Here is a 20,148-nt window from a genome sequence, read left to right on the forward strand (position 1 = left end):
CCCTATGCATAAATTAAGAATGGCTTATTTATAAATGTACAGGGAGTTGAAAAATCTCTGGCTTTGGGACTGATATCCCCTGTATGCTAGTCAGTACCCACCTCCTGACTATGCTACTTGACTAAGAACTTCCACTGCCAAGAAGAGAGAGAAGTATCTGGTGCCCCTACTTGGAATTCAACGTGTTTTCCCTCAAAAAAAAAAAGTTTTAGTTAATAGTTAGATTTGTTAAGATAGAATTAATTCTGCACATCCAATATATTATCAGTTAAATGGGCTTTTGTGGGCTAGTCTTGAAACTTAACCACACCACCATTGATTTATTTGTTCTGGGTTCCGTACAACCCAGTTACAGATGAACTATTGGAATGCAAATGTTGATAAGTCAAGGAGCACTTATTCTTAATTTGAGGCAAAAATTTTTTATTAGAATCAAGATTTTTCCCAAGATATTTCACATAGGAAACAATTTATCACATAAAAAATACTGCATGCTAGAGAATTGGTATATTAAGGATTGCTTTTACGGATATTTTATAAGGGGCTACTGTCTTTTCAGTTCAAGTTTTGTTGATTGCTCTTGAGAAAAGCATTCGTATTACACTTTTTAAAAAATTTGTCCTTTTTTGGCTAGTAATTATCAAAATAAGGGGTGGGGATTATGTATATGTGTGTTTTAATGAAGAGAATTAATGATCTTCTAGTGAGAATTGTTTAAATGTTTAGCAATTTAAAAAAAACTGTCAGGTATAAAAGACTTTACAGTAGCATAAGTTCCATGCAGATTTCACTGGGCTTTATTTTTTTTCCGGTTTAGGCAAGTGAGGAAATCAACGTTGAATCCCAATGCGAAGGAGTTCAACCCGCGTTCCTTTTCTCAGGTACGTTTTTCTCTCTCTCTTTGGAATAATCCAGCCTCTTAAAAAAAAAATTATTAGTAGTAATATTCCCTTTCCCATACCTGCTGTCTAAATTCAGTTATAGTATTCTAAAACAACTTTTAGTTTAAGTTCTTTTTTCTTCTGTAGTCATTAATGAATATTTTTGAGCCATAGGAAAAAATGCTAGTTTTGTCATCAATTAGATGTGGTCTGGGGCAAAGTTTTTAATCTTTCTGACTCAGAATTTGAAGATGGTTGGCCAGCGAGGCTCTCAGGTTCACAGATGTACAGTTATTATTCTACTGACTTTGTAAGATGATGTGTTTATTTTTTAATTTTTAAAAAGTCTCCAGTTCCTTAAAAATCACCACTGCTATTTTTAATAGCATTGTTGATTAATTGGTAACAGTAATCAACCAATAATACTTGGTAATTGGTAACATAACCAAGTATTTTTTTTCTTTTATTTGAAACATGTGGAAGTTTATTTTCTGTGAGATACTTTCATTAAGAGGTACTACTAATCAACAGTGAGTAAAACTGAGAAAGATGGGGGGAATCAGTCCTCAAATTGCAGTAATGGTTAGCTTTTCACCTTAAGGTAGTTGATTTTTGTTTTTGTAGCCAAAGCCTTCTACCACCCCAACTTCGCCTCGTCCTCAAGCACAACCTAGCCCATCTATGGTGGGTCATCAGCAGCCAACTCCAGTTTATACTCAACCTGTTTGTTTTGCACCAAATATGATGTATCCAGTCCCAGTGAGCCCAGGAGTGCAAGTAAGTCATAGAATTTGGTGTTCATTTACCCTCTCTAAGTTATTTGTATTTGACACCAAGCACTCTGTAGGTATGCAATGATTTGAGGCAGTGATGGTATAACAGAGGTATTTAAAAAGTGGAAGCTTGCAGTGTGGTGTGTTGTTAGTATAAGGACCTAAATCTGAGAATGTTTCTGGTAAGAAAGATGATTTAGATTTACTGCAGTTTGGGGTTTGTCCTTTTAGCTGTGGGTGTGATTTTATTTTTTAATGACTCATAAAGAATCAGGAAACCTCAGAGCTAGCTCTCTAGCAATATGCAACTAAGAGAGAGTGGTAAAATACATTCTTAATATCTTGAGAGCCTAATCTTCAGTTTTTGTTTTTGTTTTTTTTATTCCCTTAAGCCTTTATATCCTATACCTATGACGCCCATGCCTGTCAATCAAGCCAAGACATATAGAGCAGGTAAAGGTGAGAATAATCCTGCCTGTATTTGCTTGTAGTCTGCATGCTGCATGAATTAAATAACTCAATTTATAACGAATAAATATTTGTGGTTCAGTTTTGACTTTCAGTGAAGCTATTCATTGACTTCTGGTGCTCAATGTTACATCAGGTGTTTAGATGCATTTTTATGAACAAAAACAGGAGGAGAAAATACCCATCAGTTGTGAATTTCAGGATCCTCTTCGCAAAAAATAATTTAATTTTGAAGTTTTCAATGTTAAATTTGGAAAGAGGGTTCGCTACATTAATTAACTAGTTGCTGACGTTCTTGTTTTGTATATGATTTTTTTCCCCAAAATTTAGAATTTCTTTTTGAGCAGAGATGGCTCACTTTAGAAACCATCAAAATGCTATTAGAGGAATGTTTCCTCATCTTTAAAATGAGAGTGTTGTATAATCGAGTATTCTCTGTGTAGAAGAGCCTTCATAGGAAAAAAACACATATTTATCTTAAAAGGAAATTTCTTAACATTGAAAAATGCTAAAGGGTTCCCCTCTTTTGCCATTTAGGTAATTGAGAGCAATTATTTGCTATAATTTTATTGAGACTAGAAAGTTGAATCGTTTATATAGTAAAGTCATTTCTCAGTGCCCAATAATTACCCCCATCACTCAAATTGCACTTTTTTTCTTTTCCATTATAGTTTATTGCAAGGTATTGACTGTAGTTCCCTGTGTTGTCTGTCTCTTTCATATATGATAGTTTGTATCGGCTAGTCCCAGGTGCCTCATGTGTCCCCACCGCATTCCCCTTTGGTGACCATAGTTTGTTTTCTGTGTCTGTGAGTCTGTTTGTTTTGTAAATAAGTTCGTTTATATCATATTTTAGACTCATATACGTGATATCGTATGATATTTGTCTTTCTCTGCCTGACTTCCTTCACTATTGGTATGATAATCTCTGGGTTCATCCATGTTGCTGCAAATGGCATTATTTCATTCTTTTTTATGGCTGAGTAATATTCCATTGCGTATATACCACATCTTCTTTATCCATTCATCTGTTGATGGACATTTAAATTTAAGTTGCTTCTGGGACTTCCCTCGCAGTCCAGTGGTTAAGACTCTGCACTTCCAATGCAGGGGGCGCAGGTTCAGTCCCTGGTCAGGGAACTAAGATCCCACAAGCTGTGTGGCACAGCCAAAAAAAAAAAAAAAGTATATCCTTTATCTTTCCTTAGAACACTGGAACCTATTGGAAGAACTCTACCTTAGATCATTTAAAGTTATCTAGTTATAGGGTTAATCTTATTCTGAGGACCTGCCATTTCATTTCTACATACTTCGTGTGTATCATATATAAAAGTATGGATATTTTTGTTAGATAGCCAGAGTCGAGTCTGTTATCACACTTTATAAAAATAAACAGTAATTCCTTTTTATCATCTAATAACCATCATAATCAGATTACCCTGACTGAGCCAAGAATATATTTTTACAGTCCGTTTGTTTTGAATATGGATCAAAATAAGATCTTCACATTATTATTATTATTTTTTTTAATGAGATTCTTGTCTGCTTACATTCTTTTTTTTTTTAATTTATGTATGTATGTATGTATGGCTGTGTTGGGTCTTCGTTTCTGTGCGAGGGCTTTCTCTAGCTGTGGCAAGCGAGGGCCACTCTTCTTCGAGGTGCGCGGGCCTCTCACTACCGTGGCCTCTCGTTGAAGAGCACAAGCTCCAGACGCGCAGGCTCAGCAATTATGGCTCACGGGCCGAGCTGCTCCGTGGCATGTGGGATCCTCCCACACCAGGGCTCGAACCCGCGTCCCCTGCACTGGCAGGCAGACTCTCAACCACTGCGCCACCAGGGAAGCCCAAGATCTTCACATTATTATATTTGTTACATGTCTTTGTAGTTCCCCTGCTGTTTTTACCCCTGCTGTTGCTTTGTGGCAGAAACCAAATATTATGTAGCATGTCCTGTATTCTAGATTTGTCTCTTTACTTCTTGTGATGTCATTGTTTACATTCAGGTTTAACTTTTTTACGGGAAGAGATAAGAATACTTGATAGATGTTTGTGAGTACTCTATATTGGATCATTCGAGAGCTGTACAATATCTGGTCCTACTTCGAGGCGAAGTTGGGGTGGTAGAAGGCTTTGGCTACAAAAACAAAAATCAACTACCTTAAGGTGAAAAGCTAACCATTACTGCAGTTTGAGGACTGATTCCCCCCATCTTTCTCAGATGGTGATAGCCTGATCCTCCCCTCCCCAATCATAAAGTTTTCTATTAGTCTTTCATCTAATTCATTAATGATTGATACTTAGCATCATCTTTTCATTGGGCTGTGGTTCTCAAAGTTTAGTGTACATTAGAATCACTTAGAGAGTTTGTTAAAAACACCAATTGCTTGGCCCCATCCCCAGAATTTCTAATTCAGTAGGTTTGGGGCACAGCCTGAGAATTTACTTTTCTAGTGCAATTTATAAAAAAACCAATTCCCTAGTGATCCTGCTGGTATAGGACCATACTTTGGAAATCACTGTAATTAGGAGTTTGAAAACAGCGATTTCTGAATTTCTAGTATTTCTTCTCCGTTTATTAGCTAGAATCATTCTGTAAGGGGCTGTTCTTTTTAACGAGGGCTGTTTGGGTATCCTGAAATAGTTTGTACAGGAAAGTTATGAATACATGGATTTTCATATAATTTTATATATTCATTGTATTTCAGTCAATTATTTTTTTTTTTGCTGCTCCCATTGTCCCATCTTTGATTGATGGTAATCCCTTCAAGTTGGCTCCTGTGGCCTTTGGGTACTACTCATTTGTCTCTGATAGCTTCCTTTCTGCTGCAAATACGATGTCTCAGGCTAATCTTCTAACTCTTAGACCTGGATCAGTAATCCTCCAAGCAACCCTCATTCTCTTTGCTGGGAAATAGTATTTAGAAACCATTTTCTGGTCATTGGATATATTCATTGCTATTGAGTTAATAATATCTGTCTTTGAACAAATTACCACAAAGCTTAGCTGCCTAAAACAACAAACATATATTATTTCACTTAGTTTCTGAGGGTCAGGAATCCAGGAGCTACTTAGCTAGGTGGTTCTGCCTTAGAGTCTCTTAAGAAGTTGCAGACAAGATGTTGGCTAGAAAAGTGGTTATCTGAACTGGGGCTGGTGGATCTGCTTCCAGATTCAGAGCTGTTGGCAGGATAGTTCTGGTCATAACATGGCAGCTGGCTTCTCCCACAGTGAGTATTCAGAGAGAAACTGACCTAAATGGAAGCTACAGTTTGTTTAACAATCTAACCTTGGAAGTGACGTATCTTAACTTCTGTCATTTGCTGTATAGATCAAGCAGAGCAAATCTGGTGCATGTGGGAGGGGACTGCATAAGGGTGTGAATACCAGGAGGTGGGGTCATTGGGGGCCATCTTAGAGGCTGGCTTATTTACATTTTCCTATAATGTGTATTAGATGTTTCCAAACTATTTGTTGTCTAACTCCTGGACTACAGAATAAAATTTAAGGTTTCTTTAGTATCTATTTCACTAAGAATTCTTTAAGTGCCAATTTTCAGAGTCAGGAGTTGCTACCCTTGTTACTTCCAAAATACCGTTTTCTATAGTCACTGAGTTATGTCCACAGTTTGACACATAGGTAGGTTAACCTGATTGAGTTCGTTATCATTTGTAAGGATAGTTTTTTTATTCATTTTATTTTTTGTGTGTGAAATATATATTTTCAAAGTGGAAATTACATAAAAAGATTATTCAGAGAAGTCTTGCTTTCATCCCAGTCTCTTCATTTGTCCTTTCCTCATCACTTCCATCCCAGATGTGGATCATCCCTTCCATCACCAGCAGGTGATCATTTAAAGTTACTTTCTATGTATCCTTACAGTGTCTATTTTTGCAAGTATACATTTGTTTCTTTGCAAATAATATGTTCTATTTTTTTTAAATGGTTCTATTTAGATATATAGTTGACCTTTGAACAACCCGGGGGTTAGGGACACTGACCCTCTGTGCAGTCAAAAACTGAATATAATTTATAGTCAGTCCTCCATGTCCACAGTTCTAGATCAACCAACAGTGTATCGTTTAGTGCTGTAGTACTTACTGTTGAAAAAAATCTGCGTATAAGTGACCCACACATTTCAAACTTCTATTGTTCAAGGGTCAACTGTAATTCGAATGCCATAAAATTCATCCCTTTGAAGTATACAGTTCGGTGGGTTTTAAGATATTCTCGGAGTTGCCCAATCATCACCACAGTCAATTTTAAAACATTTTCATCACTCCAAAAAGAAACCTCATACCTTTTAGTAATTGTTCCCCTCCCACCTCATGTGCATATACACTCATACCGTAGACATGCTAATCTACCTTCTTTTCTCTGTAGATTTGCCTATTCTGGATATTTCATATGAATGAAATCATATTGAATGCAGTCTTTGTGACTGGGTTCTTTCACTTAGCATAATGTTTTCAAAGTTCATCCATGTTGGAGCATATATCAGTACTTCATTCCTTTTTATGGATGAATAATATTCCATTGTATAGATACCACATTTTATTTATCCATTCATCAGTTGATGCTTCTTTGGGTTGTTCCCACTTTTGACTATTGTGATGAAATAATGCTGAACATTAGTGTACAGTTTTTGTGTGGACTTATGTTTTCATTTCTCTTGGAGTGGAATTAGTGTTGAAACTGCCACACTGTTTTCCAGAGTGGCTGCACCATTTTTTATTCCTACCAGTAGTGTACAAGGGTCCCAATTTCTCCACATCCTCACCAGCACTTGTTGTCTGTTATAATCCTAGTGCTTATAAAATAGTATTTCATTATGGTTTTGATTTGTATTTCCCTAGTGACTGATGATGTTGAACATCTTTTCATGTGTTCATTGACTATTTGCATATCTTCTCTGGAGAAATGTTTATTCACATATTTGACCTAGTTTTTAATTAAGTTATTTGTCTCTTAATCACTGAGTTGTAAGAGTTCTTTATATAGTCTGTATACAAATCTTTTATCAGATACAGGATTTACAGGTATTTTCTCCATTTTATGGGTTGTCTTTTTTACTTGCTTGATGGTGTCCTTTGCAGCACAGAAGTTTTTAAATTTTGATGGAACTTCGATTTATTTGTATTTTTGTTGTTGCTTTTGCTTTTGGTATCATACTAAGAAGCCATTTCCTGACTCAAGGTCACAAAGATATACTGTGATTTCTTCTAAGAGTTTTATAGTTCAGCTCTAACATTTAGGTTGTGATACATTCTGAGGTAATTTTTGTGTATAGCATGAGGATGGGGTCCACATTCATTCTTTTGCATGTGGATATCCAGTTATCCCAGCACCATTGGTTGAAAAGACTGTTCTTTCCTCATTAAATTGTCATGACATCCTTGTCGACATTTATTTTTCTTCCCTCATACACAAAACGAAGCACACTATATGTACTGTTCTGCACCCATGAATTTTTTTGTTTGAAGACATCATATTCCTAGAAGTTACTATATATCACTGTATCAAGATTTTCCTTATACTTTTTTTAATTGAGTTATCTTACTGAGTTGTAGGAGTATGGGTTAATGTAATTCCTTTTTCTGTATTTCAAACATTTTCTTGTAGTCTGTGGCTTATTTATTCATTTTGGAGTCCATTTGATAAATTTTTCTTCTATGGTTGTGTTTTTGTTTCCTATATTTGCATACTCCAAGGTTGCAAAGATTGTCTCCTGTGGTTGTTTTTTTCCTAGAAGTGTTATGATTTTCTGCTGTGATTTACCTTTTGATTTTTTGGTTTATGGTTTTTAAGATTTTTGCCCACTCATGTGTAGTAAAAGAATTCATATGCTTTCTAGAATTTAATATAACTTCCTCTTTTTTACATTTAAATTTCTGATTGATTTGGAAATTACCTTATACACAGTGTAAGGTATGAATCCAGTTTATCTTGTTCCAAATGGCTATCCAAAATTTTTAACCAGTTTTATTGTTCTGTAATTTACATACAACAAAATGTCTTTCTTTTAAGTGTATATTTTGATGAAAACTCTACTCCAGTGCCACCCACTCCAGGCAACTACTGATCTACTTTCTCTTACTGTAGATTAGATTTGACTTTTCTAGATATTTTTTATTTAGTAAATGGAATCGTGTATTGTATTTTTTGCGTCTGGCTTAAACAACATAATAATTTGAGAATATTTCATATTATCATCTGTATCCATTTATTCCTTTTTATTGCTGAAGAGCATTCCATTTTTATGATTATACTACAGTTTACCCATTACCAGTTGATGGGTATTTGGATTATTTTCTGTTTCTGGCTGTTCTGAATAAAACTGTTAAGAACATTTTTGTACAGGTGTTTGTGTGAACATTTGCTTTCATTTCTCTTGGTTAAATATCTAGAACTAGAATTTTTGAGTTGTATGGTAAATGCAATTTTAAATTAATAAGAAACTGGTAAATTGTTTTCCAAAGTGATTGTGTCATTTTACATTTCAACTGATCAGCCATGTATGAGAGTTACAATTGCTTTGCATCCTTGCCAACAATTTTCTGGCTTATTTATTTATTTATTTATTTATCTGGTTGCACCAGGTCTTAGTTGTGGCAGGTGGGCTCCTTAGTTGCAGCTTGTGGGCTGGGCTCCTTAGTTGTGGCTCACCAGTTCCTTAGTTGCGGCATGCGGGCTCCTTAGTTGTGGCATGTGAACTCCTAGTCGGGCATGCATGTGGGATCTAGTTCCCTGACCAGGGATCGAACCCAGGCCGTCTGCATTGGGAGCATGGAGTCCTATCCACTGCACCACCAGGGAAGTCCCTTGTCTGTCTTTTTAATTTTAGCCCATCTGATGAGTGTGTTACGCTACCTCACTGTGGTTTTAAGTCTTCTTTTTTTTTTTTTTTTTTTTTTTTTTTTTTTTTTTTTTTTAATTTATGGCTGTGTTGGGTCTTCGTTTCTGTGCGAGGGCTTTCTCTAGCTGCGGCAAGCGGGGGCCACTCTTCATTGCAGTGCGCGGGCCTCTCATTATCGTGGCCTCTCTTGTTGCGGAGCACAGGCTCCAGACGCGCAGGCTCAGTAACTGTGGCTCACGGGCCCAGTTGCTCCGCGGCATGTGGGATCTTCCCAGACCAGGGCTCGAACCCGTGTCCCCTGCATTGGCAGGCAGATTCTCAACCACTGCGCCACCGGGGAAGCCCCTCACTGTGGTTTTAATATGCATTTCTTTAATGATTACTGATTGTGAACATCTTTTCATGTGTTTATTGGCTGTCTTCTTTTGCAAAGTGTCTGTTCAAATCTTTTTCCTTTATTTACTTTTGGTTTGTTTTCTTACTATTAATTGTAACCGTTATTTATATATTCTGGATACAAATCCTTTATCAGGTATAGGTATTATGAATATTTTCAAAGAGCCTGTGTTGTTTATTTTGATGAAGTCCCATTTATCATGTTTTTCTCTTATGATTCATGCTTTGTTATAACTAAGAAGCCTTTGCCTGCCCCAGGTTGTGAATATTTTTATGTTTCTTCCAGAAGTTTAATACAAGTTTTAGCTTTTACAATTAGGTGTATGATCGACCTGAAGTTAGTTTTTGTGCAGGGCATGCAGTTCGTTGTTTTGTTTTTTTTTTTTCCATGTATATATATCCAGTTTTCCCAACACCAGCCTCTGTTTTGCTGTTAAATTATCTTGGCATCTTCATAGAATTCAGTTGTCTGTATATGTGTGATCTATTCCTGAACTATTTTGTTGTGTTAATCTGTGTATCCTCATGCCAGTACTCGCTTTTTGATTATTGTTACTTTATAATAAATCTTAGAATCAGTTCATGGAAGTCCTCCAGCTTTAGTCGTCTTTGTTAAAATTGTTTTAGCTATTCTAGGTTCTTTACATTTCCAAATAAACTGTAGAATCAGCTTGGAATTATCTGTGTCTGTATCTGAAGATCAGTTTGTGGGGGACTTGACCCCCTTTAACAATATTTAATTTTCCAATCCACAAGCATGTTGTATTTCTCCATTTATTTAAGTGTTCAATTTCACCAGTATTTTGTAGTTTTCATTGTATAAGTTTTGCATTTGTTTACTTAAATTTATCACTTAGTATTTCATATTTTTTATGGCGTAAATTTTTCAGCATTTGTTTACCTAGTATATAGGGATACACTAGATTTTTTACTATCAACCTTGTGTCTTGCCACTTTGCTAATAAACCCATCTATTGTTTCTAATAGCTTCTTTTTAGACTTACTTAGACTTTTCTATGTACACAATCATAATCCAGTCAGTATATCTGTCTTTTTTTTACCGTACTGCACTGGCTGGGTCTTCTAATACATTACTTACTGAATAGAAGGGATGCATTCCTTACCATGCCCCTGATCTTAGGGGTGAAACAGTATCTTTCACCCTTTGGTATAGTGTTAGTTGTGGTTTCAATTCATAACTTGCTGAGGATGTTTTTTGTTTTGTTTTGTTTTTTAGTGATGAATGGTTATTGAATTGTGTCAAATACTTCAGCATCTCTTATGCTGATCATATGGTTTTTCTGATTTGCTGTGTTATTTTGAAGAATTACATTGTTTTTTTTAATTGAACACCTCAGTGGCTTTTTTTTTTTTTAATACATTTATTTATTTGTGGCTGCATTGGGTCTTCGTTGCTGCGCGTAGGCTTTCTAGTTGCAGCGAGCGGGGGCTTCTCTTCATTGCGGTGCATGAGCTTCTGGTTGCGGTGGCTTCTCATGTTGCGGAGCATGGTCTCTAGGCACGCAGGCTTCAGTAGTTGTGGCATGTGGGCTCAGTAGTTGTGGCTCGCAGGCTCTGGAGCGCAGGCTCAGTAGTTGTGGCACATGGGCTTAGTTGCTCCACGGCATGTGGAATCTTCCCGGACCAGGGCTCAAGCCCGTGTCCTCTGCATTGGCAGCGGATTCTTAACCACTGTGCCACCAGGGAAGTCCGATTGATTTTTGAATATCGAACCAGCTTTGCATTCCTGGCACCCCATTTATACACTTAGTCATGGTGTATTATCTTTATATGTTTTCCTGGATATGACTTGATAGTATTTTATTAAAGAGGTTTTTGTCTGTGTTCATGGTGGATGTTGGTCTGTAGTTTGCTTTGCTTTGTAATGTCTTTGTAGGATCTTGATACCAAGTTAATGCTGGCCATCTCATCTAATTTACCAGATTTAATGGCATAAAGTTGTTCATAATATACCTTTATCTTTTTAATGTCTTTAGGATCTGTAGTGATGCTCTGTCTTTCACTTCTGGTATTGATAATTTATGTCTTTTCCCCCTTTTTTATTGATCAGTCTTGTTAGAGACTTATTGACCTTTTCAAAGGCCAACTTCTATTGGCTTGGCCAAAAAAGTTCCTTCAGTTTTTAAGTAAAAATAAGACACAGGGAATTCCCTGGTGGCCCAGTGGTTGAGAATCTGCCTGTGCAGGGGACCAGGGGTTAGATCCCTGGTCCAGGAAGATCCCACATACCGTGGAGCAACTAGGCCCATGCGCCACAACTACTGAGCCTGCGCTCTAGAGCCCGTGCTCCGCAACAAGAGAAGCCACCACAATGAGAAGCCCACGCACCACAACAAAGAGTAGCCCCCGCTCACTGCAACTAGAGAAAGCCAGCACGCAGCAACTAGGACCCAACACAGCCAAAAATAAATAAAATAAAATAAATAAATTTATTTATTTTAAAAAAAGACACATTTTTCATTTTCACCAAGAACTTTATTTGAACAACATATTCACCATTTTGTTCCACTGCCTTCTGCCATTTTTCAGGCAACTTCATAATTCCAACTTCCCAAAACTTTTTACCTTTTTGAGCAAAGAACTGTACCAGGTGCCTTTTACAGTCTTTGAGGGAATTGAAATTTTTTTCCATTAAGAGAACTTTGTAAAGACCGAAATAAATGGAAGTCCGAAGGTGCAGTGTCTGATGAATACAACAGATAAATCAGAACTTCCCAGCCAAGCTGAAACAATTTTTGCCTGGTCATCAAAGAAACATGTGGTCTTGCGTTATCCAGATGGAAGATTACGCTTTTTCTGTTGACTAATTCCAGACGCTTTTTGTCGAGTGCTGCTTTCAGTTGGTCTAATTGAGAGTAGTACTTGTTGGAATTAATCGTTTAGTTTTCCAGAAGGAGCTCATAATAGAGGACTCCCTTCCAATCCCACCCTTTACACAACATCACCTTCTTTGGATGAAGACTGGCCTTTGGTGTAATTGGTGGCGGTTCATTTTGTTTGCCCGACGATCTCTTCCATTCCACATTATTGTACAGTATCTACTTTTCATTGCCCATCACAATTTGTTTTAAAAGCAGAACGTTTTCATTACGTTCAAGTAGAGAATCGCATGTGGAAATACAGTCAAGGAGGTTTTTTTCGCCTAACCTATATGAAACCCAAGCATTAAAGCGATTCACATAACCAAGCTGGTGCAAATGATTTTCATCACTTGATTTGGACATTTTGAGTGTATCGGCTATCTCCCACATGGTAGAATGTTGATTGTTCTCAATTAATGTCTCGATTTGATCGCTATCAACCTCAACTGATCTACCCGACCGTGGAGCATCATTCAGCAAGAAATCTCCAGCACAAAACTTCGCAGATCACTTTTGACACGTTCAATCAGTCATAGCACCTTCTCCGTACACTACACAAATCTTTTTTTGCATTTCAGTTGCGTTTTTACCTTTCTTGAAGTAATAAAGCATAGTATGCTGAAAATGTTGTTTTTTTCTTCCATCTTCAATATTAAAATGACTACACAAAAATTCACCAATTTTGATAAGTTGTTTTAAAAATGCATGCTGATGTGACAGCTGCTACAATACAATCTAACAAAATTGTTTCGAGTGAAGTTATAGGCAGCTAAGTGCTACTAGAGCCATTGTACAGAACAAAACCAAAGAAACTTTTTGGCCAACCCAATACTTTCATTGATTTTTCTCTTTATCATTTCCTTTCTTTGGATTTAATTTTCTGTTCCTTTTCTAGTTTCTTAAGGCAGTTGCTTAGATCATTGATTTTAAAACTTTCTTTATTAGAATAGAAGCATTTAAAGCTATACATTTCTAATCATTGCTTTAGCTACATCGCTAAAACTTGATGTGTTTTATTTTCATATTTCATTCAAAATATTCTCTGTCTTATGATTTCTTCTTTGACCAATGGGTTATTTAATAGTGTTTTGTTTTGTTTTGTTTTTTAACATCTTTATTGGAGTATAATTGCTTTACATTGTTCTGTTAGTTGCTGCTGTATAACAAAGTGAATCAGCTATATGTATACATATATCCCCATATCCCCTCCCTCTTGCGTCTCCCTCCCACCCTCCCTATCCCACCCTTCTAGGTGGTCACAAAGCACCGAGCTGATCTCCCTGTGCTATGCGGCTGCTTTCCACTAGCTATCTATTTTACATTTGGTAGTGTATATATGTCAGTGCCACTCTCTCACTTCATCCCAGCTAACCCTTCCCCCTCCCCGTGTCCTTAAGTCCACTCTCTACGTTTGTATCTTTATTACTGTCCTGCCCTTAGTTTCATCAGAACCTTTTTTTTTGTTCGATTCCATATATATGTGATAGCATATGGTATTTGTTTTTCTCTTTCTGACTTACTTCACTCTGTATGACAGACTCTAGGTCCATCCACCTCACTACAGATAACTCAGTTTCGTTTCTTTTTATGGCTGAGTAATATTACATTGTATATATGTGCCACATCTTTATCCATTCATCTGTTGATGGACACTTAGGTTGCTTCCACGTCCTGGCTATTGTAAATAGTGCTGCAGTGAACATTGTGGTACATGACTCTTTTTGAATTATGGTTTTCTCAGGGTATATGCCCAGTAGTGGGATTGCTGGGTCACATGGTAGTTCTATTTTTAGTTTTTTAAGGAACCTCCATACTGTTCTCCATAGTGGCTGTATCAATTTACATTCCCATCAACAGTGCAAGAGGGTTCCCTTTTCTCCACACCCTCTCCAGCTTTTATTGTTTGTAGATTTTTTGATGATGGCCATTCTGACTGGTGATACCTCATAGTAGTTTTGATTTGCATTTCTCTAATGATTAGTGATGTTGAGCATCCTTTCACATGTTTGTTGGAAATCTATGTATCTTCTTTGGAGAAATGTCTTCTGCCCATGTTTGGATTGGGTTGTTTGTCTTTTTGATATTGAGCTGTATGAGCTGTTTGTATATTTTGGAGATTAATCCTTTGTCAGTTGCTTCTTTTGCAAATATTTTCTCCCATTCTGAGGGTTGTCTTTTCGTCTTGTTTATGGTTTCCTTTGCTGTGCAAAAGCTTTGAAGTTTCATTATGTCCCATTTGTTTTTTTTTGTTGTGTTTTTATTTCCATTTCTCGAGGAGGTGGGTCAAAAAGGATCTTGCTATGATTTATGTCATAGAGTGTTCTGCCTATATTTTCCTCTAAGAGTTTTATAGTGTCTGGCCTTACATTTAGGTCTTTAATCCAGTTTGAGTTATTTTTGTGTATGGTGTTAGGGAGTGTTCTAATTTCATTCTTTTACATGTAGCTGTCCAGTTTTCCCAGCACCACTTATTGAAGAGGCTGTCTTTTCTCCATTGTATATTCTTGCCTCCTTTATCAAAGATAAGGTGACCATATGTGCATGGGTGTATCTCTGGGCTTTCTATCCTGTTCCATTGGTCTATATTTCTGTTTTTGTGCCAGTACCATATTGTCTTGATTACTGTACCTTTGTAGTATAGTCTGAAGTCAGGGAGTCTGATTCCACCAGCTCCGTTTTTTTCCCTCAAGACTGCTTTGGCTATTTGGGATCGTTTGTGTCTCCATATAAATTTTAAGATTTTTTGTTCTAGTTCTAAAAAAAATGCCACTGGTAATTTGATAGGGATTGCATTGAATTTGTAGATTGCTTTGGGTAGTATTGTCATTTTCACAATACTGATTCTTCCAATCCAAGAACATGGTATATCTCTCCATCTGTCTGTGTCATCTTTGATTTCTTTCATCAGTGTCTTATAGTTTTCTGAGTACAGGTCTTTTGTCTCCTTAGGAATGTTTATTCCTAGGTATTTTATTCTTTTTGTTGCAGTGCTAAATGGAATTGTTTCCTTAATTTCTTGTTCAGATTTTTCGTCATTAGTGTATAGGAATGCAAGAGATTTCTGTGCATTAATTTTGTATCCTGCTACTTTACCAGATTCATTGATTAGCTCTGGTAGTTTTCTGGTAGCATCTTTAGGATTCTCTATGTATAGTATCATGTCATCTGCAAACAGTGACAGTTTTACTTCTCCTTTTCTGGTTTGGATTCTTTTTATTTCTTTTTCTTCTCTGATTGCTGTGGCTAAAACTTCCAAAACTATGTTGAATAACAGTGGCAACCTTGTCTTGTTCCTGATCTTACTGGAAATGGTTTCAGTTTTTCACCATTGAGAACGATGTTGGCTGTGGGTTTGTCATATATGGCCTTTATTATGTTGTGGTAGTAGTGTGTGATTAATTTCCAAATATTTGGGTATTTCCGTTTTTTATTTTTCATTCCATTATGATCAGAGAACAGACTGATATGAAATGCCATTTTCATCATATATTAAGTGTCCATGTGTAGTTAAATCTATATCTGGATTTTCTCTTCCATTCTGTTAAACTATCTATCTGTTAAGACTACCTTCCCATCCATCCACTCACAACATTGATTTTTTCCCCCCTCAGGTTTTCTTGACTTTTTTCTTTCTTGTTTATTTTTCCATATGAACTTGATATTCAGGTTGACTACTAAAAAAAAAATCAGTTGGCTTTTAAGAATGCTTTTATTCCTGAAAATTTCAAACATATACAAATAAGCAGTTAGACTAGTACAGTAGTGTAAAAGTACTCATCGGTCAGCTTTAATAGTTAGAAACTCATGGCCAGGACTTCCCTGGTGGCGCAGTGGTTAAGAATCCGCCTGCCAATGCAGGGGACACGGGTTCGAGCCCTGGTCTGGGAAGATCCCACATGCCGCGGAGCAACTAAGCCTGTGCGCCACAACTACTGAGCCTGCACTCTAGAGCCCACGAGCCACAGCTACTGAGCCTGTGTGCTGCAACTACTGAAGCCCCTGAGCCTAGAGCCCGTGCTCCGCAACAAGAGAAGCCACCACAGTGAGAAGCCTGCCCACCGCAACGAAGAGTAGCCCCACCTCGCTGCAACCAGAGAAAGCCCGCACGCAGCAACGAAGACCCAATGCAGCCAAAAAGAAAATAAATAAATAAATTTATTTAAAAAAAAGAAAGAAAGAAACTCATGGCCAATTTTGTTTCATCTACAGGACCTCTCTCCTGGCAGATTGTTTTGAAGCATATCCCGGATACACCATTTTATTTGTAAATACTTTATTTTAAAATTCTTAAAAATAAGGGGTCTTATAAAAACAAACATAAAACATTACAATACCGTTATCACACCAAAAAGACTTAACAGTAATTCCCTTATATTCTCAAATTTCTGTGGCTATTTTTTAAAAATATATTTTTTTACAGTTAATTTGTTCCAGTTAGGATCCGAATGAGATTTACAAATTGCATTTGTTTATCATGTTTAAGTCATTTTTTAAAAATTGTTTTATGTTGTGGTAAGTTTTTATTACGGCAGTTTTAAAGACGTGTTTTGTTCATTCATACCCTCACAGAGTTGTGGACTCTTTCTTTTTTTAAACCATAGTTAAGATACCATTTTTCACACCTAAAAAAATTAGCAGTTATTTCTTCCTATCAAATGTGTAGAGCACAAGTTTTTCTTACTGTCTTATGAATTTTTCTTAATAGTTGGCTTGTTGAGCCACAATCCAGAATCCACACTTTTCATTTGATTGGTTTCTCTCTCTTAATGTTAACTCTCTCTTATAGGTTTCTCCTTAGTCTTTTCCCTTTCTATCTTATTTAAATCTAATTTGTTTTGTCCTATATTCTTTCCCACCGTCTGAATTTAATGGATTGTGTCCCTGTGATATTGTTTAAAGTGTTCCTCTGTCCCCTGTAATCCTTGTGAACTGATTGTAGATAAGAAAGATTAGTTTGTATTTTTTAAAACTTAACCTGGATTGTTTCATAGATGATGTGTGTACTTTTATTAGGAGTCAGTGTCTTACCTCTGTCTTTTTTTTTTTTTTTTTTTTTGGATAGTAGGAGTAACTTGGCTGCCTTATCTATCCAGGATAACTTTTCATACCAGCTCTTCTCTGTTTTAGCAGCACTGATAATCACTGTCTAGCGCTAGATTCATTATTTCATTAAGGATTGCAAAACGGCATTCTCATTCTGTCATCTCTTTTTCAATTATTAGCTGGACTATTTCTATAAAGAAAAACTTTACCTTGTCGAACTATTTGGTTACCGTGAGGTACAGTTTGTGAAAGAAAGGCAGCTAAACTGCCCATCATTTCAAGGCAGTTCTCAAAATAATGAGTTGGTTTCCTGTTGTCCCTAAAGGTTGACCAGTGAGGGTTTGTTGTTGTTGTTGTTGTTGTTCTATTAGTATGAACTCCTGGGTTTTAATATTCAGTTTGCCAATTGGCATTTTCATTAGAACCACATTAAATTTATAAATATATAATTTAGAAATTAACTTAGAGGAGAATTGCTATCTTTATATTGTCTTCCTATCCACGAACAAATGATGCCTTTCTGCTTGTTTAAATCTGCTTCTCTACCTTCAGTAGTTGTTTTTTTTGTTTGTTTGTTTCTTTTTTTTATTTATTTGTTTTTATTTTTGGCTCTGTTGGGTCTTCATTGCCGTGCACAGGCTTCTCATTGTCGTGGCTTCTCTTGCTGTGGAGCACAGACTCTAGGCACATGGGCTTCAGTAGTTGTGGCACATGGGCTCAGTAGTTGTGGTGCACGGGCTTAGTTGCTCCGCGGCATGTGGGATCTTCCCGGACCAGGGCTTGAACCCGTGTTCCCTGCATTGGCAAGTGGATTCTTTACCACTGCGCCACCAAGGAAGCCCCTTCAGTAGTATTTTTAAGTTTCTCTTAAAGGTTTTATGTGTTTCTTCAGTTTTTGCCTTAGGTATTTTCTTTTTTTATTGTTAATGTAAAGTGGGTTCATCTTTTCCATTGCATCTTCTATGTATATGAAGGCTATTTGCCATCTTTATGTTAATCTTATATCCTGCTGCTTTACTCTTCAAATAACAGGGAAAATTAAGGACTTGCTTCTGAAATGCAGCCATAGATCATATAAGGCATATCTTTCCTTCATGATAGTAGTGCCTTTTTGCACAAAACCACCTCTTTGTCTTCTTGGTGCGTAATGCAGTGTTATCATTTTTGCGTCCTGTGAGAAAAATTGAGTTGTATTTGAAGATATGCTGAAGTCAGGAACATTTTGGGACAGATATTCTTTGTGTGTGGGGTTAGACTGGGGTAGGGTCTGTGCATTATAGGATGTTTATTAGCATCCCTGGCCTCTACCCATTAGATGCTAGTAGTATCCTCCCCTTCTCTAATTGTGACAACCAAAAATGTCTCCAGATGTTGCCAAATGACCCTTGAAAGGCAAAATTGCTCCCAGTTGAAAACCATTGACATAATGAAATGGCTGAAGTATGGCCAGTCTAAACTGTGGTTTAAGATTAAGGTAGATTCAGTTTGGGTGGGTGAGGGGTAATACAACCATAACCCCAGGTATATCTCTGTATACTTTATCTTTTAAGATTTTGTTCAAGCATTGTTTTTTTTGTTTTGTTTTTTGTTTTCTTTTTTAATTTTTAGTTTTTGGCTGTGTTGTGTCTTCGTTGCTGCGCGCAGGCTTCTCATTGTGGTGGCTTCTCTTGTTGTGGAGCATGGGCTCTAGGTGTGCAGGCTTCAGTAGCTGCAGTAGTTGCGGCTCGCGGGCCCTAGAGCACGGGCTCAGTAGTTGTGGCACACAGGCTTAGTTGCTCCGCGGCATGTGGGAATCTTCCTGGACCAGGGCTCAAACCTGTGTCCCCTGCATTGGCAGGCGGATTCTTAACTACTGAGCCCCCAGGGAAGTCCCAAGCATTGTTTTTATAACTAGAATTTTTTATTTTTAAAAATCAGTAAACTTGAATGGCTTTTTGAAAAAAAATTTTAGTATGTGAGGGTTGTAAAGTATGAAAAGAAATAGTGATAGTGAGTAAGTTAAGCTTATTTAGCTTAATTAGACAAACTTTCATGTGATAAAAATGATATTTGAGTTTGGGGTGGCTTTTCTTTACTAGAAGGGTGTGCTTTTTCAATATGTGGGAATCTCAAGATTAAATTCAGAACAATATTACCTAATTGGTTTTCTCTGTTTTCAAGTTTGCTTTTCTGACTAGACAACACAGTGTATAACTAGCTCTCCTAAGTATCAGCAACAGTCATTAAATTTTTAGCAAAAAATTTCAAATATTTTTAAAAAAAGACAAATTCTGTCTCTACATTAGCAGTTACCTGTGTAGTCAGTTTTGATGATTTTGTGAACATACGAAGTTACACATTCTTTGTGTCTTGCTGTAAGCAGTGGTTCACAGCTTCTTCCCTCAAGTGGCTTGGTTAACATAGCACCATAAACCCATCACAGACAAGAGTCAGTGCTGTAATAAACATGTGAGGAAAAGGTACACAGAACATGCAGCTAGCTCTTTTGTGGGGGACTGGGAAAGATGATACAGAGGAGATGACAGTTGAGCTAAATTGTTAACTAGAGCTTTAATGGAGCGGATTATAGGCAGAAATTTGTGTGGAATAATAAAAGACAAAAAGTAATGTTTTAAAAGAGCTATTACAATTTTTTTAAAGCGCTACATGGTAGTGTGTGATGCTATGTTTGAGAAGGCAAGAGTTCAGTGGTAGGAAATTTAGAAAGATGGAGTTAAGATAAGTGTTGGTTCTGTTTTGGCTTTTTTGTTGTACTTTTGTTTTTCTTTGAATAAAATCCAGTGCCCTTCTCTAGCAATGGCATAATTCAGTGTCTCAAACAGGGATTATATGAGAAGTAAGAGGGAAAT

At 36.8% G+C, this 20,148-nt stretch overlaps 1 protein-coding gene across 17 annotated transcripts in view; it reads left to right on the forward strand.

The window, feature by feature from the left end:
* The window catches only part of ATXN2 (ataxin 2), a 132,025-nt gene that overhangs the window by 88,470 nt on the left and 23,407 nt on the right, over nt 1-20,148 (forward strand). For 15 of the 17 annotated variants that reach the window (XR_014234512.1, XR_014234513.1, XR_014234514.1 and 12 more), the window contains 3 exons: nt 818-881; nt 1,506-1,658; nt 2,047-2,113. Coding sequence is in view for 7 of the 17 variants with exons in the window: in XM_082355845.1 (XP_082211971.1) it covers nt 818-881; nt 1,506-1,658; nt 2,047-2,113 (284 nt within the window). In the remaining 10 variants the exon portion in view is untranslated. The remainder of the gene's footprint in view (nt 1-817; nt 882-1,505; nt 1,659-2,046; nt 2,114-20,148) is intronic. The other 2 variants (XM_082355844.1, XM_082355848.1) reach the window with 1 other exon arrangement.

Source organism: Balaenoptera borealis (assembly GCF_965194805.1).
Source record: "Balaenoptera borealis genome assembly, chromosome: 14".
In the NCBI taxonomy this organism is placed as follows: Eukaryota; Metazoa; Chordata; class Mammalia; order Artiodactyla; family Balaenopteridae; genus Balaenoptera; species Balaenoptera borealis.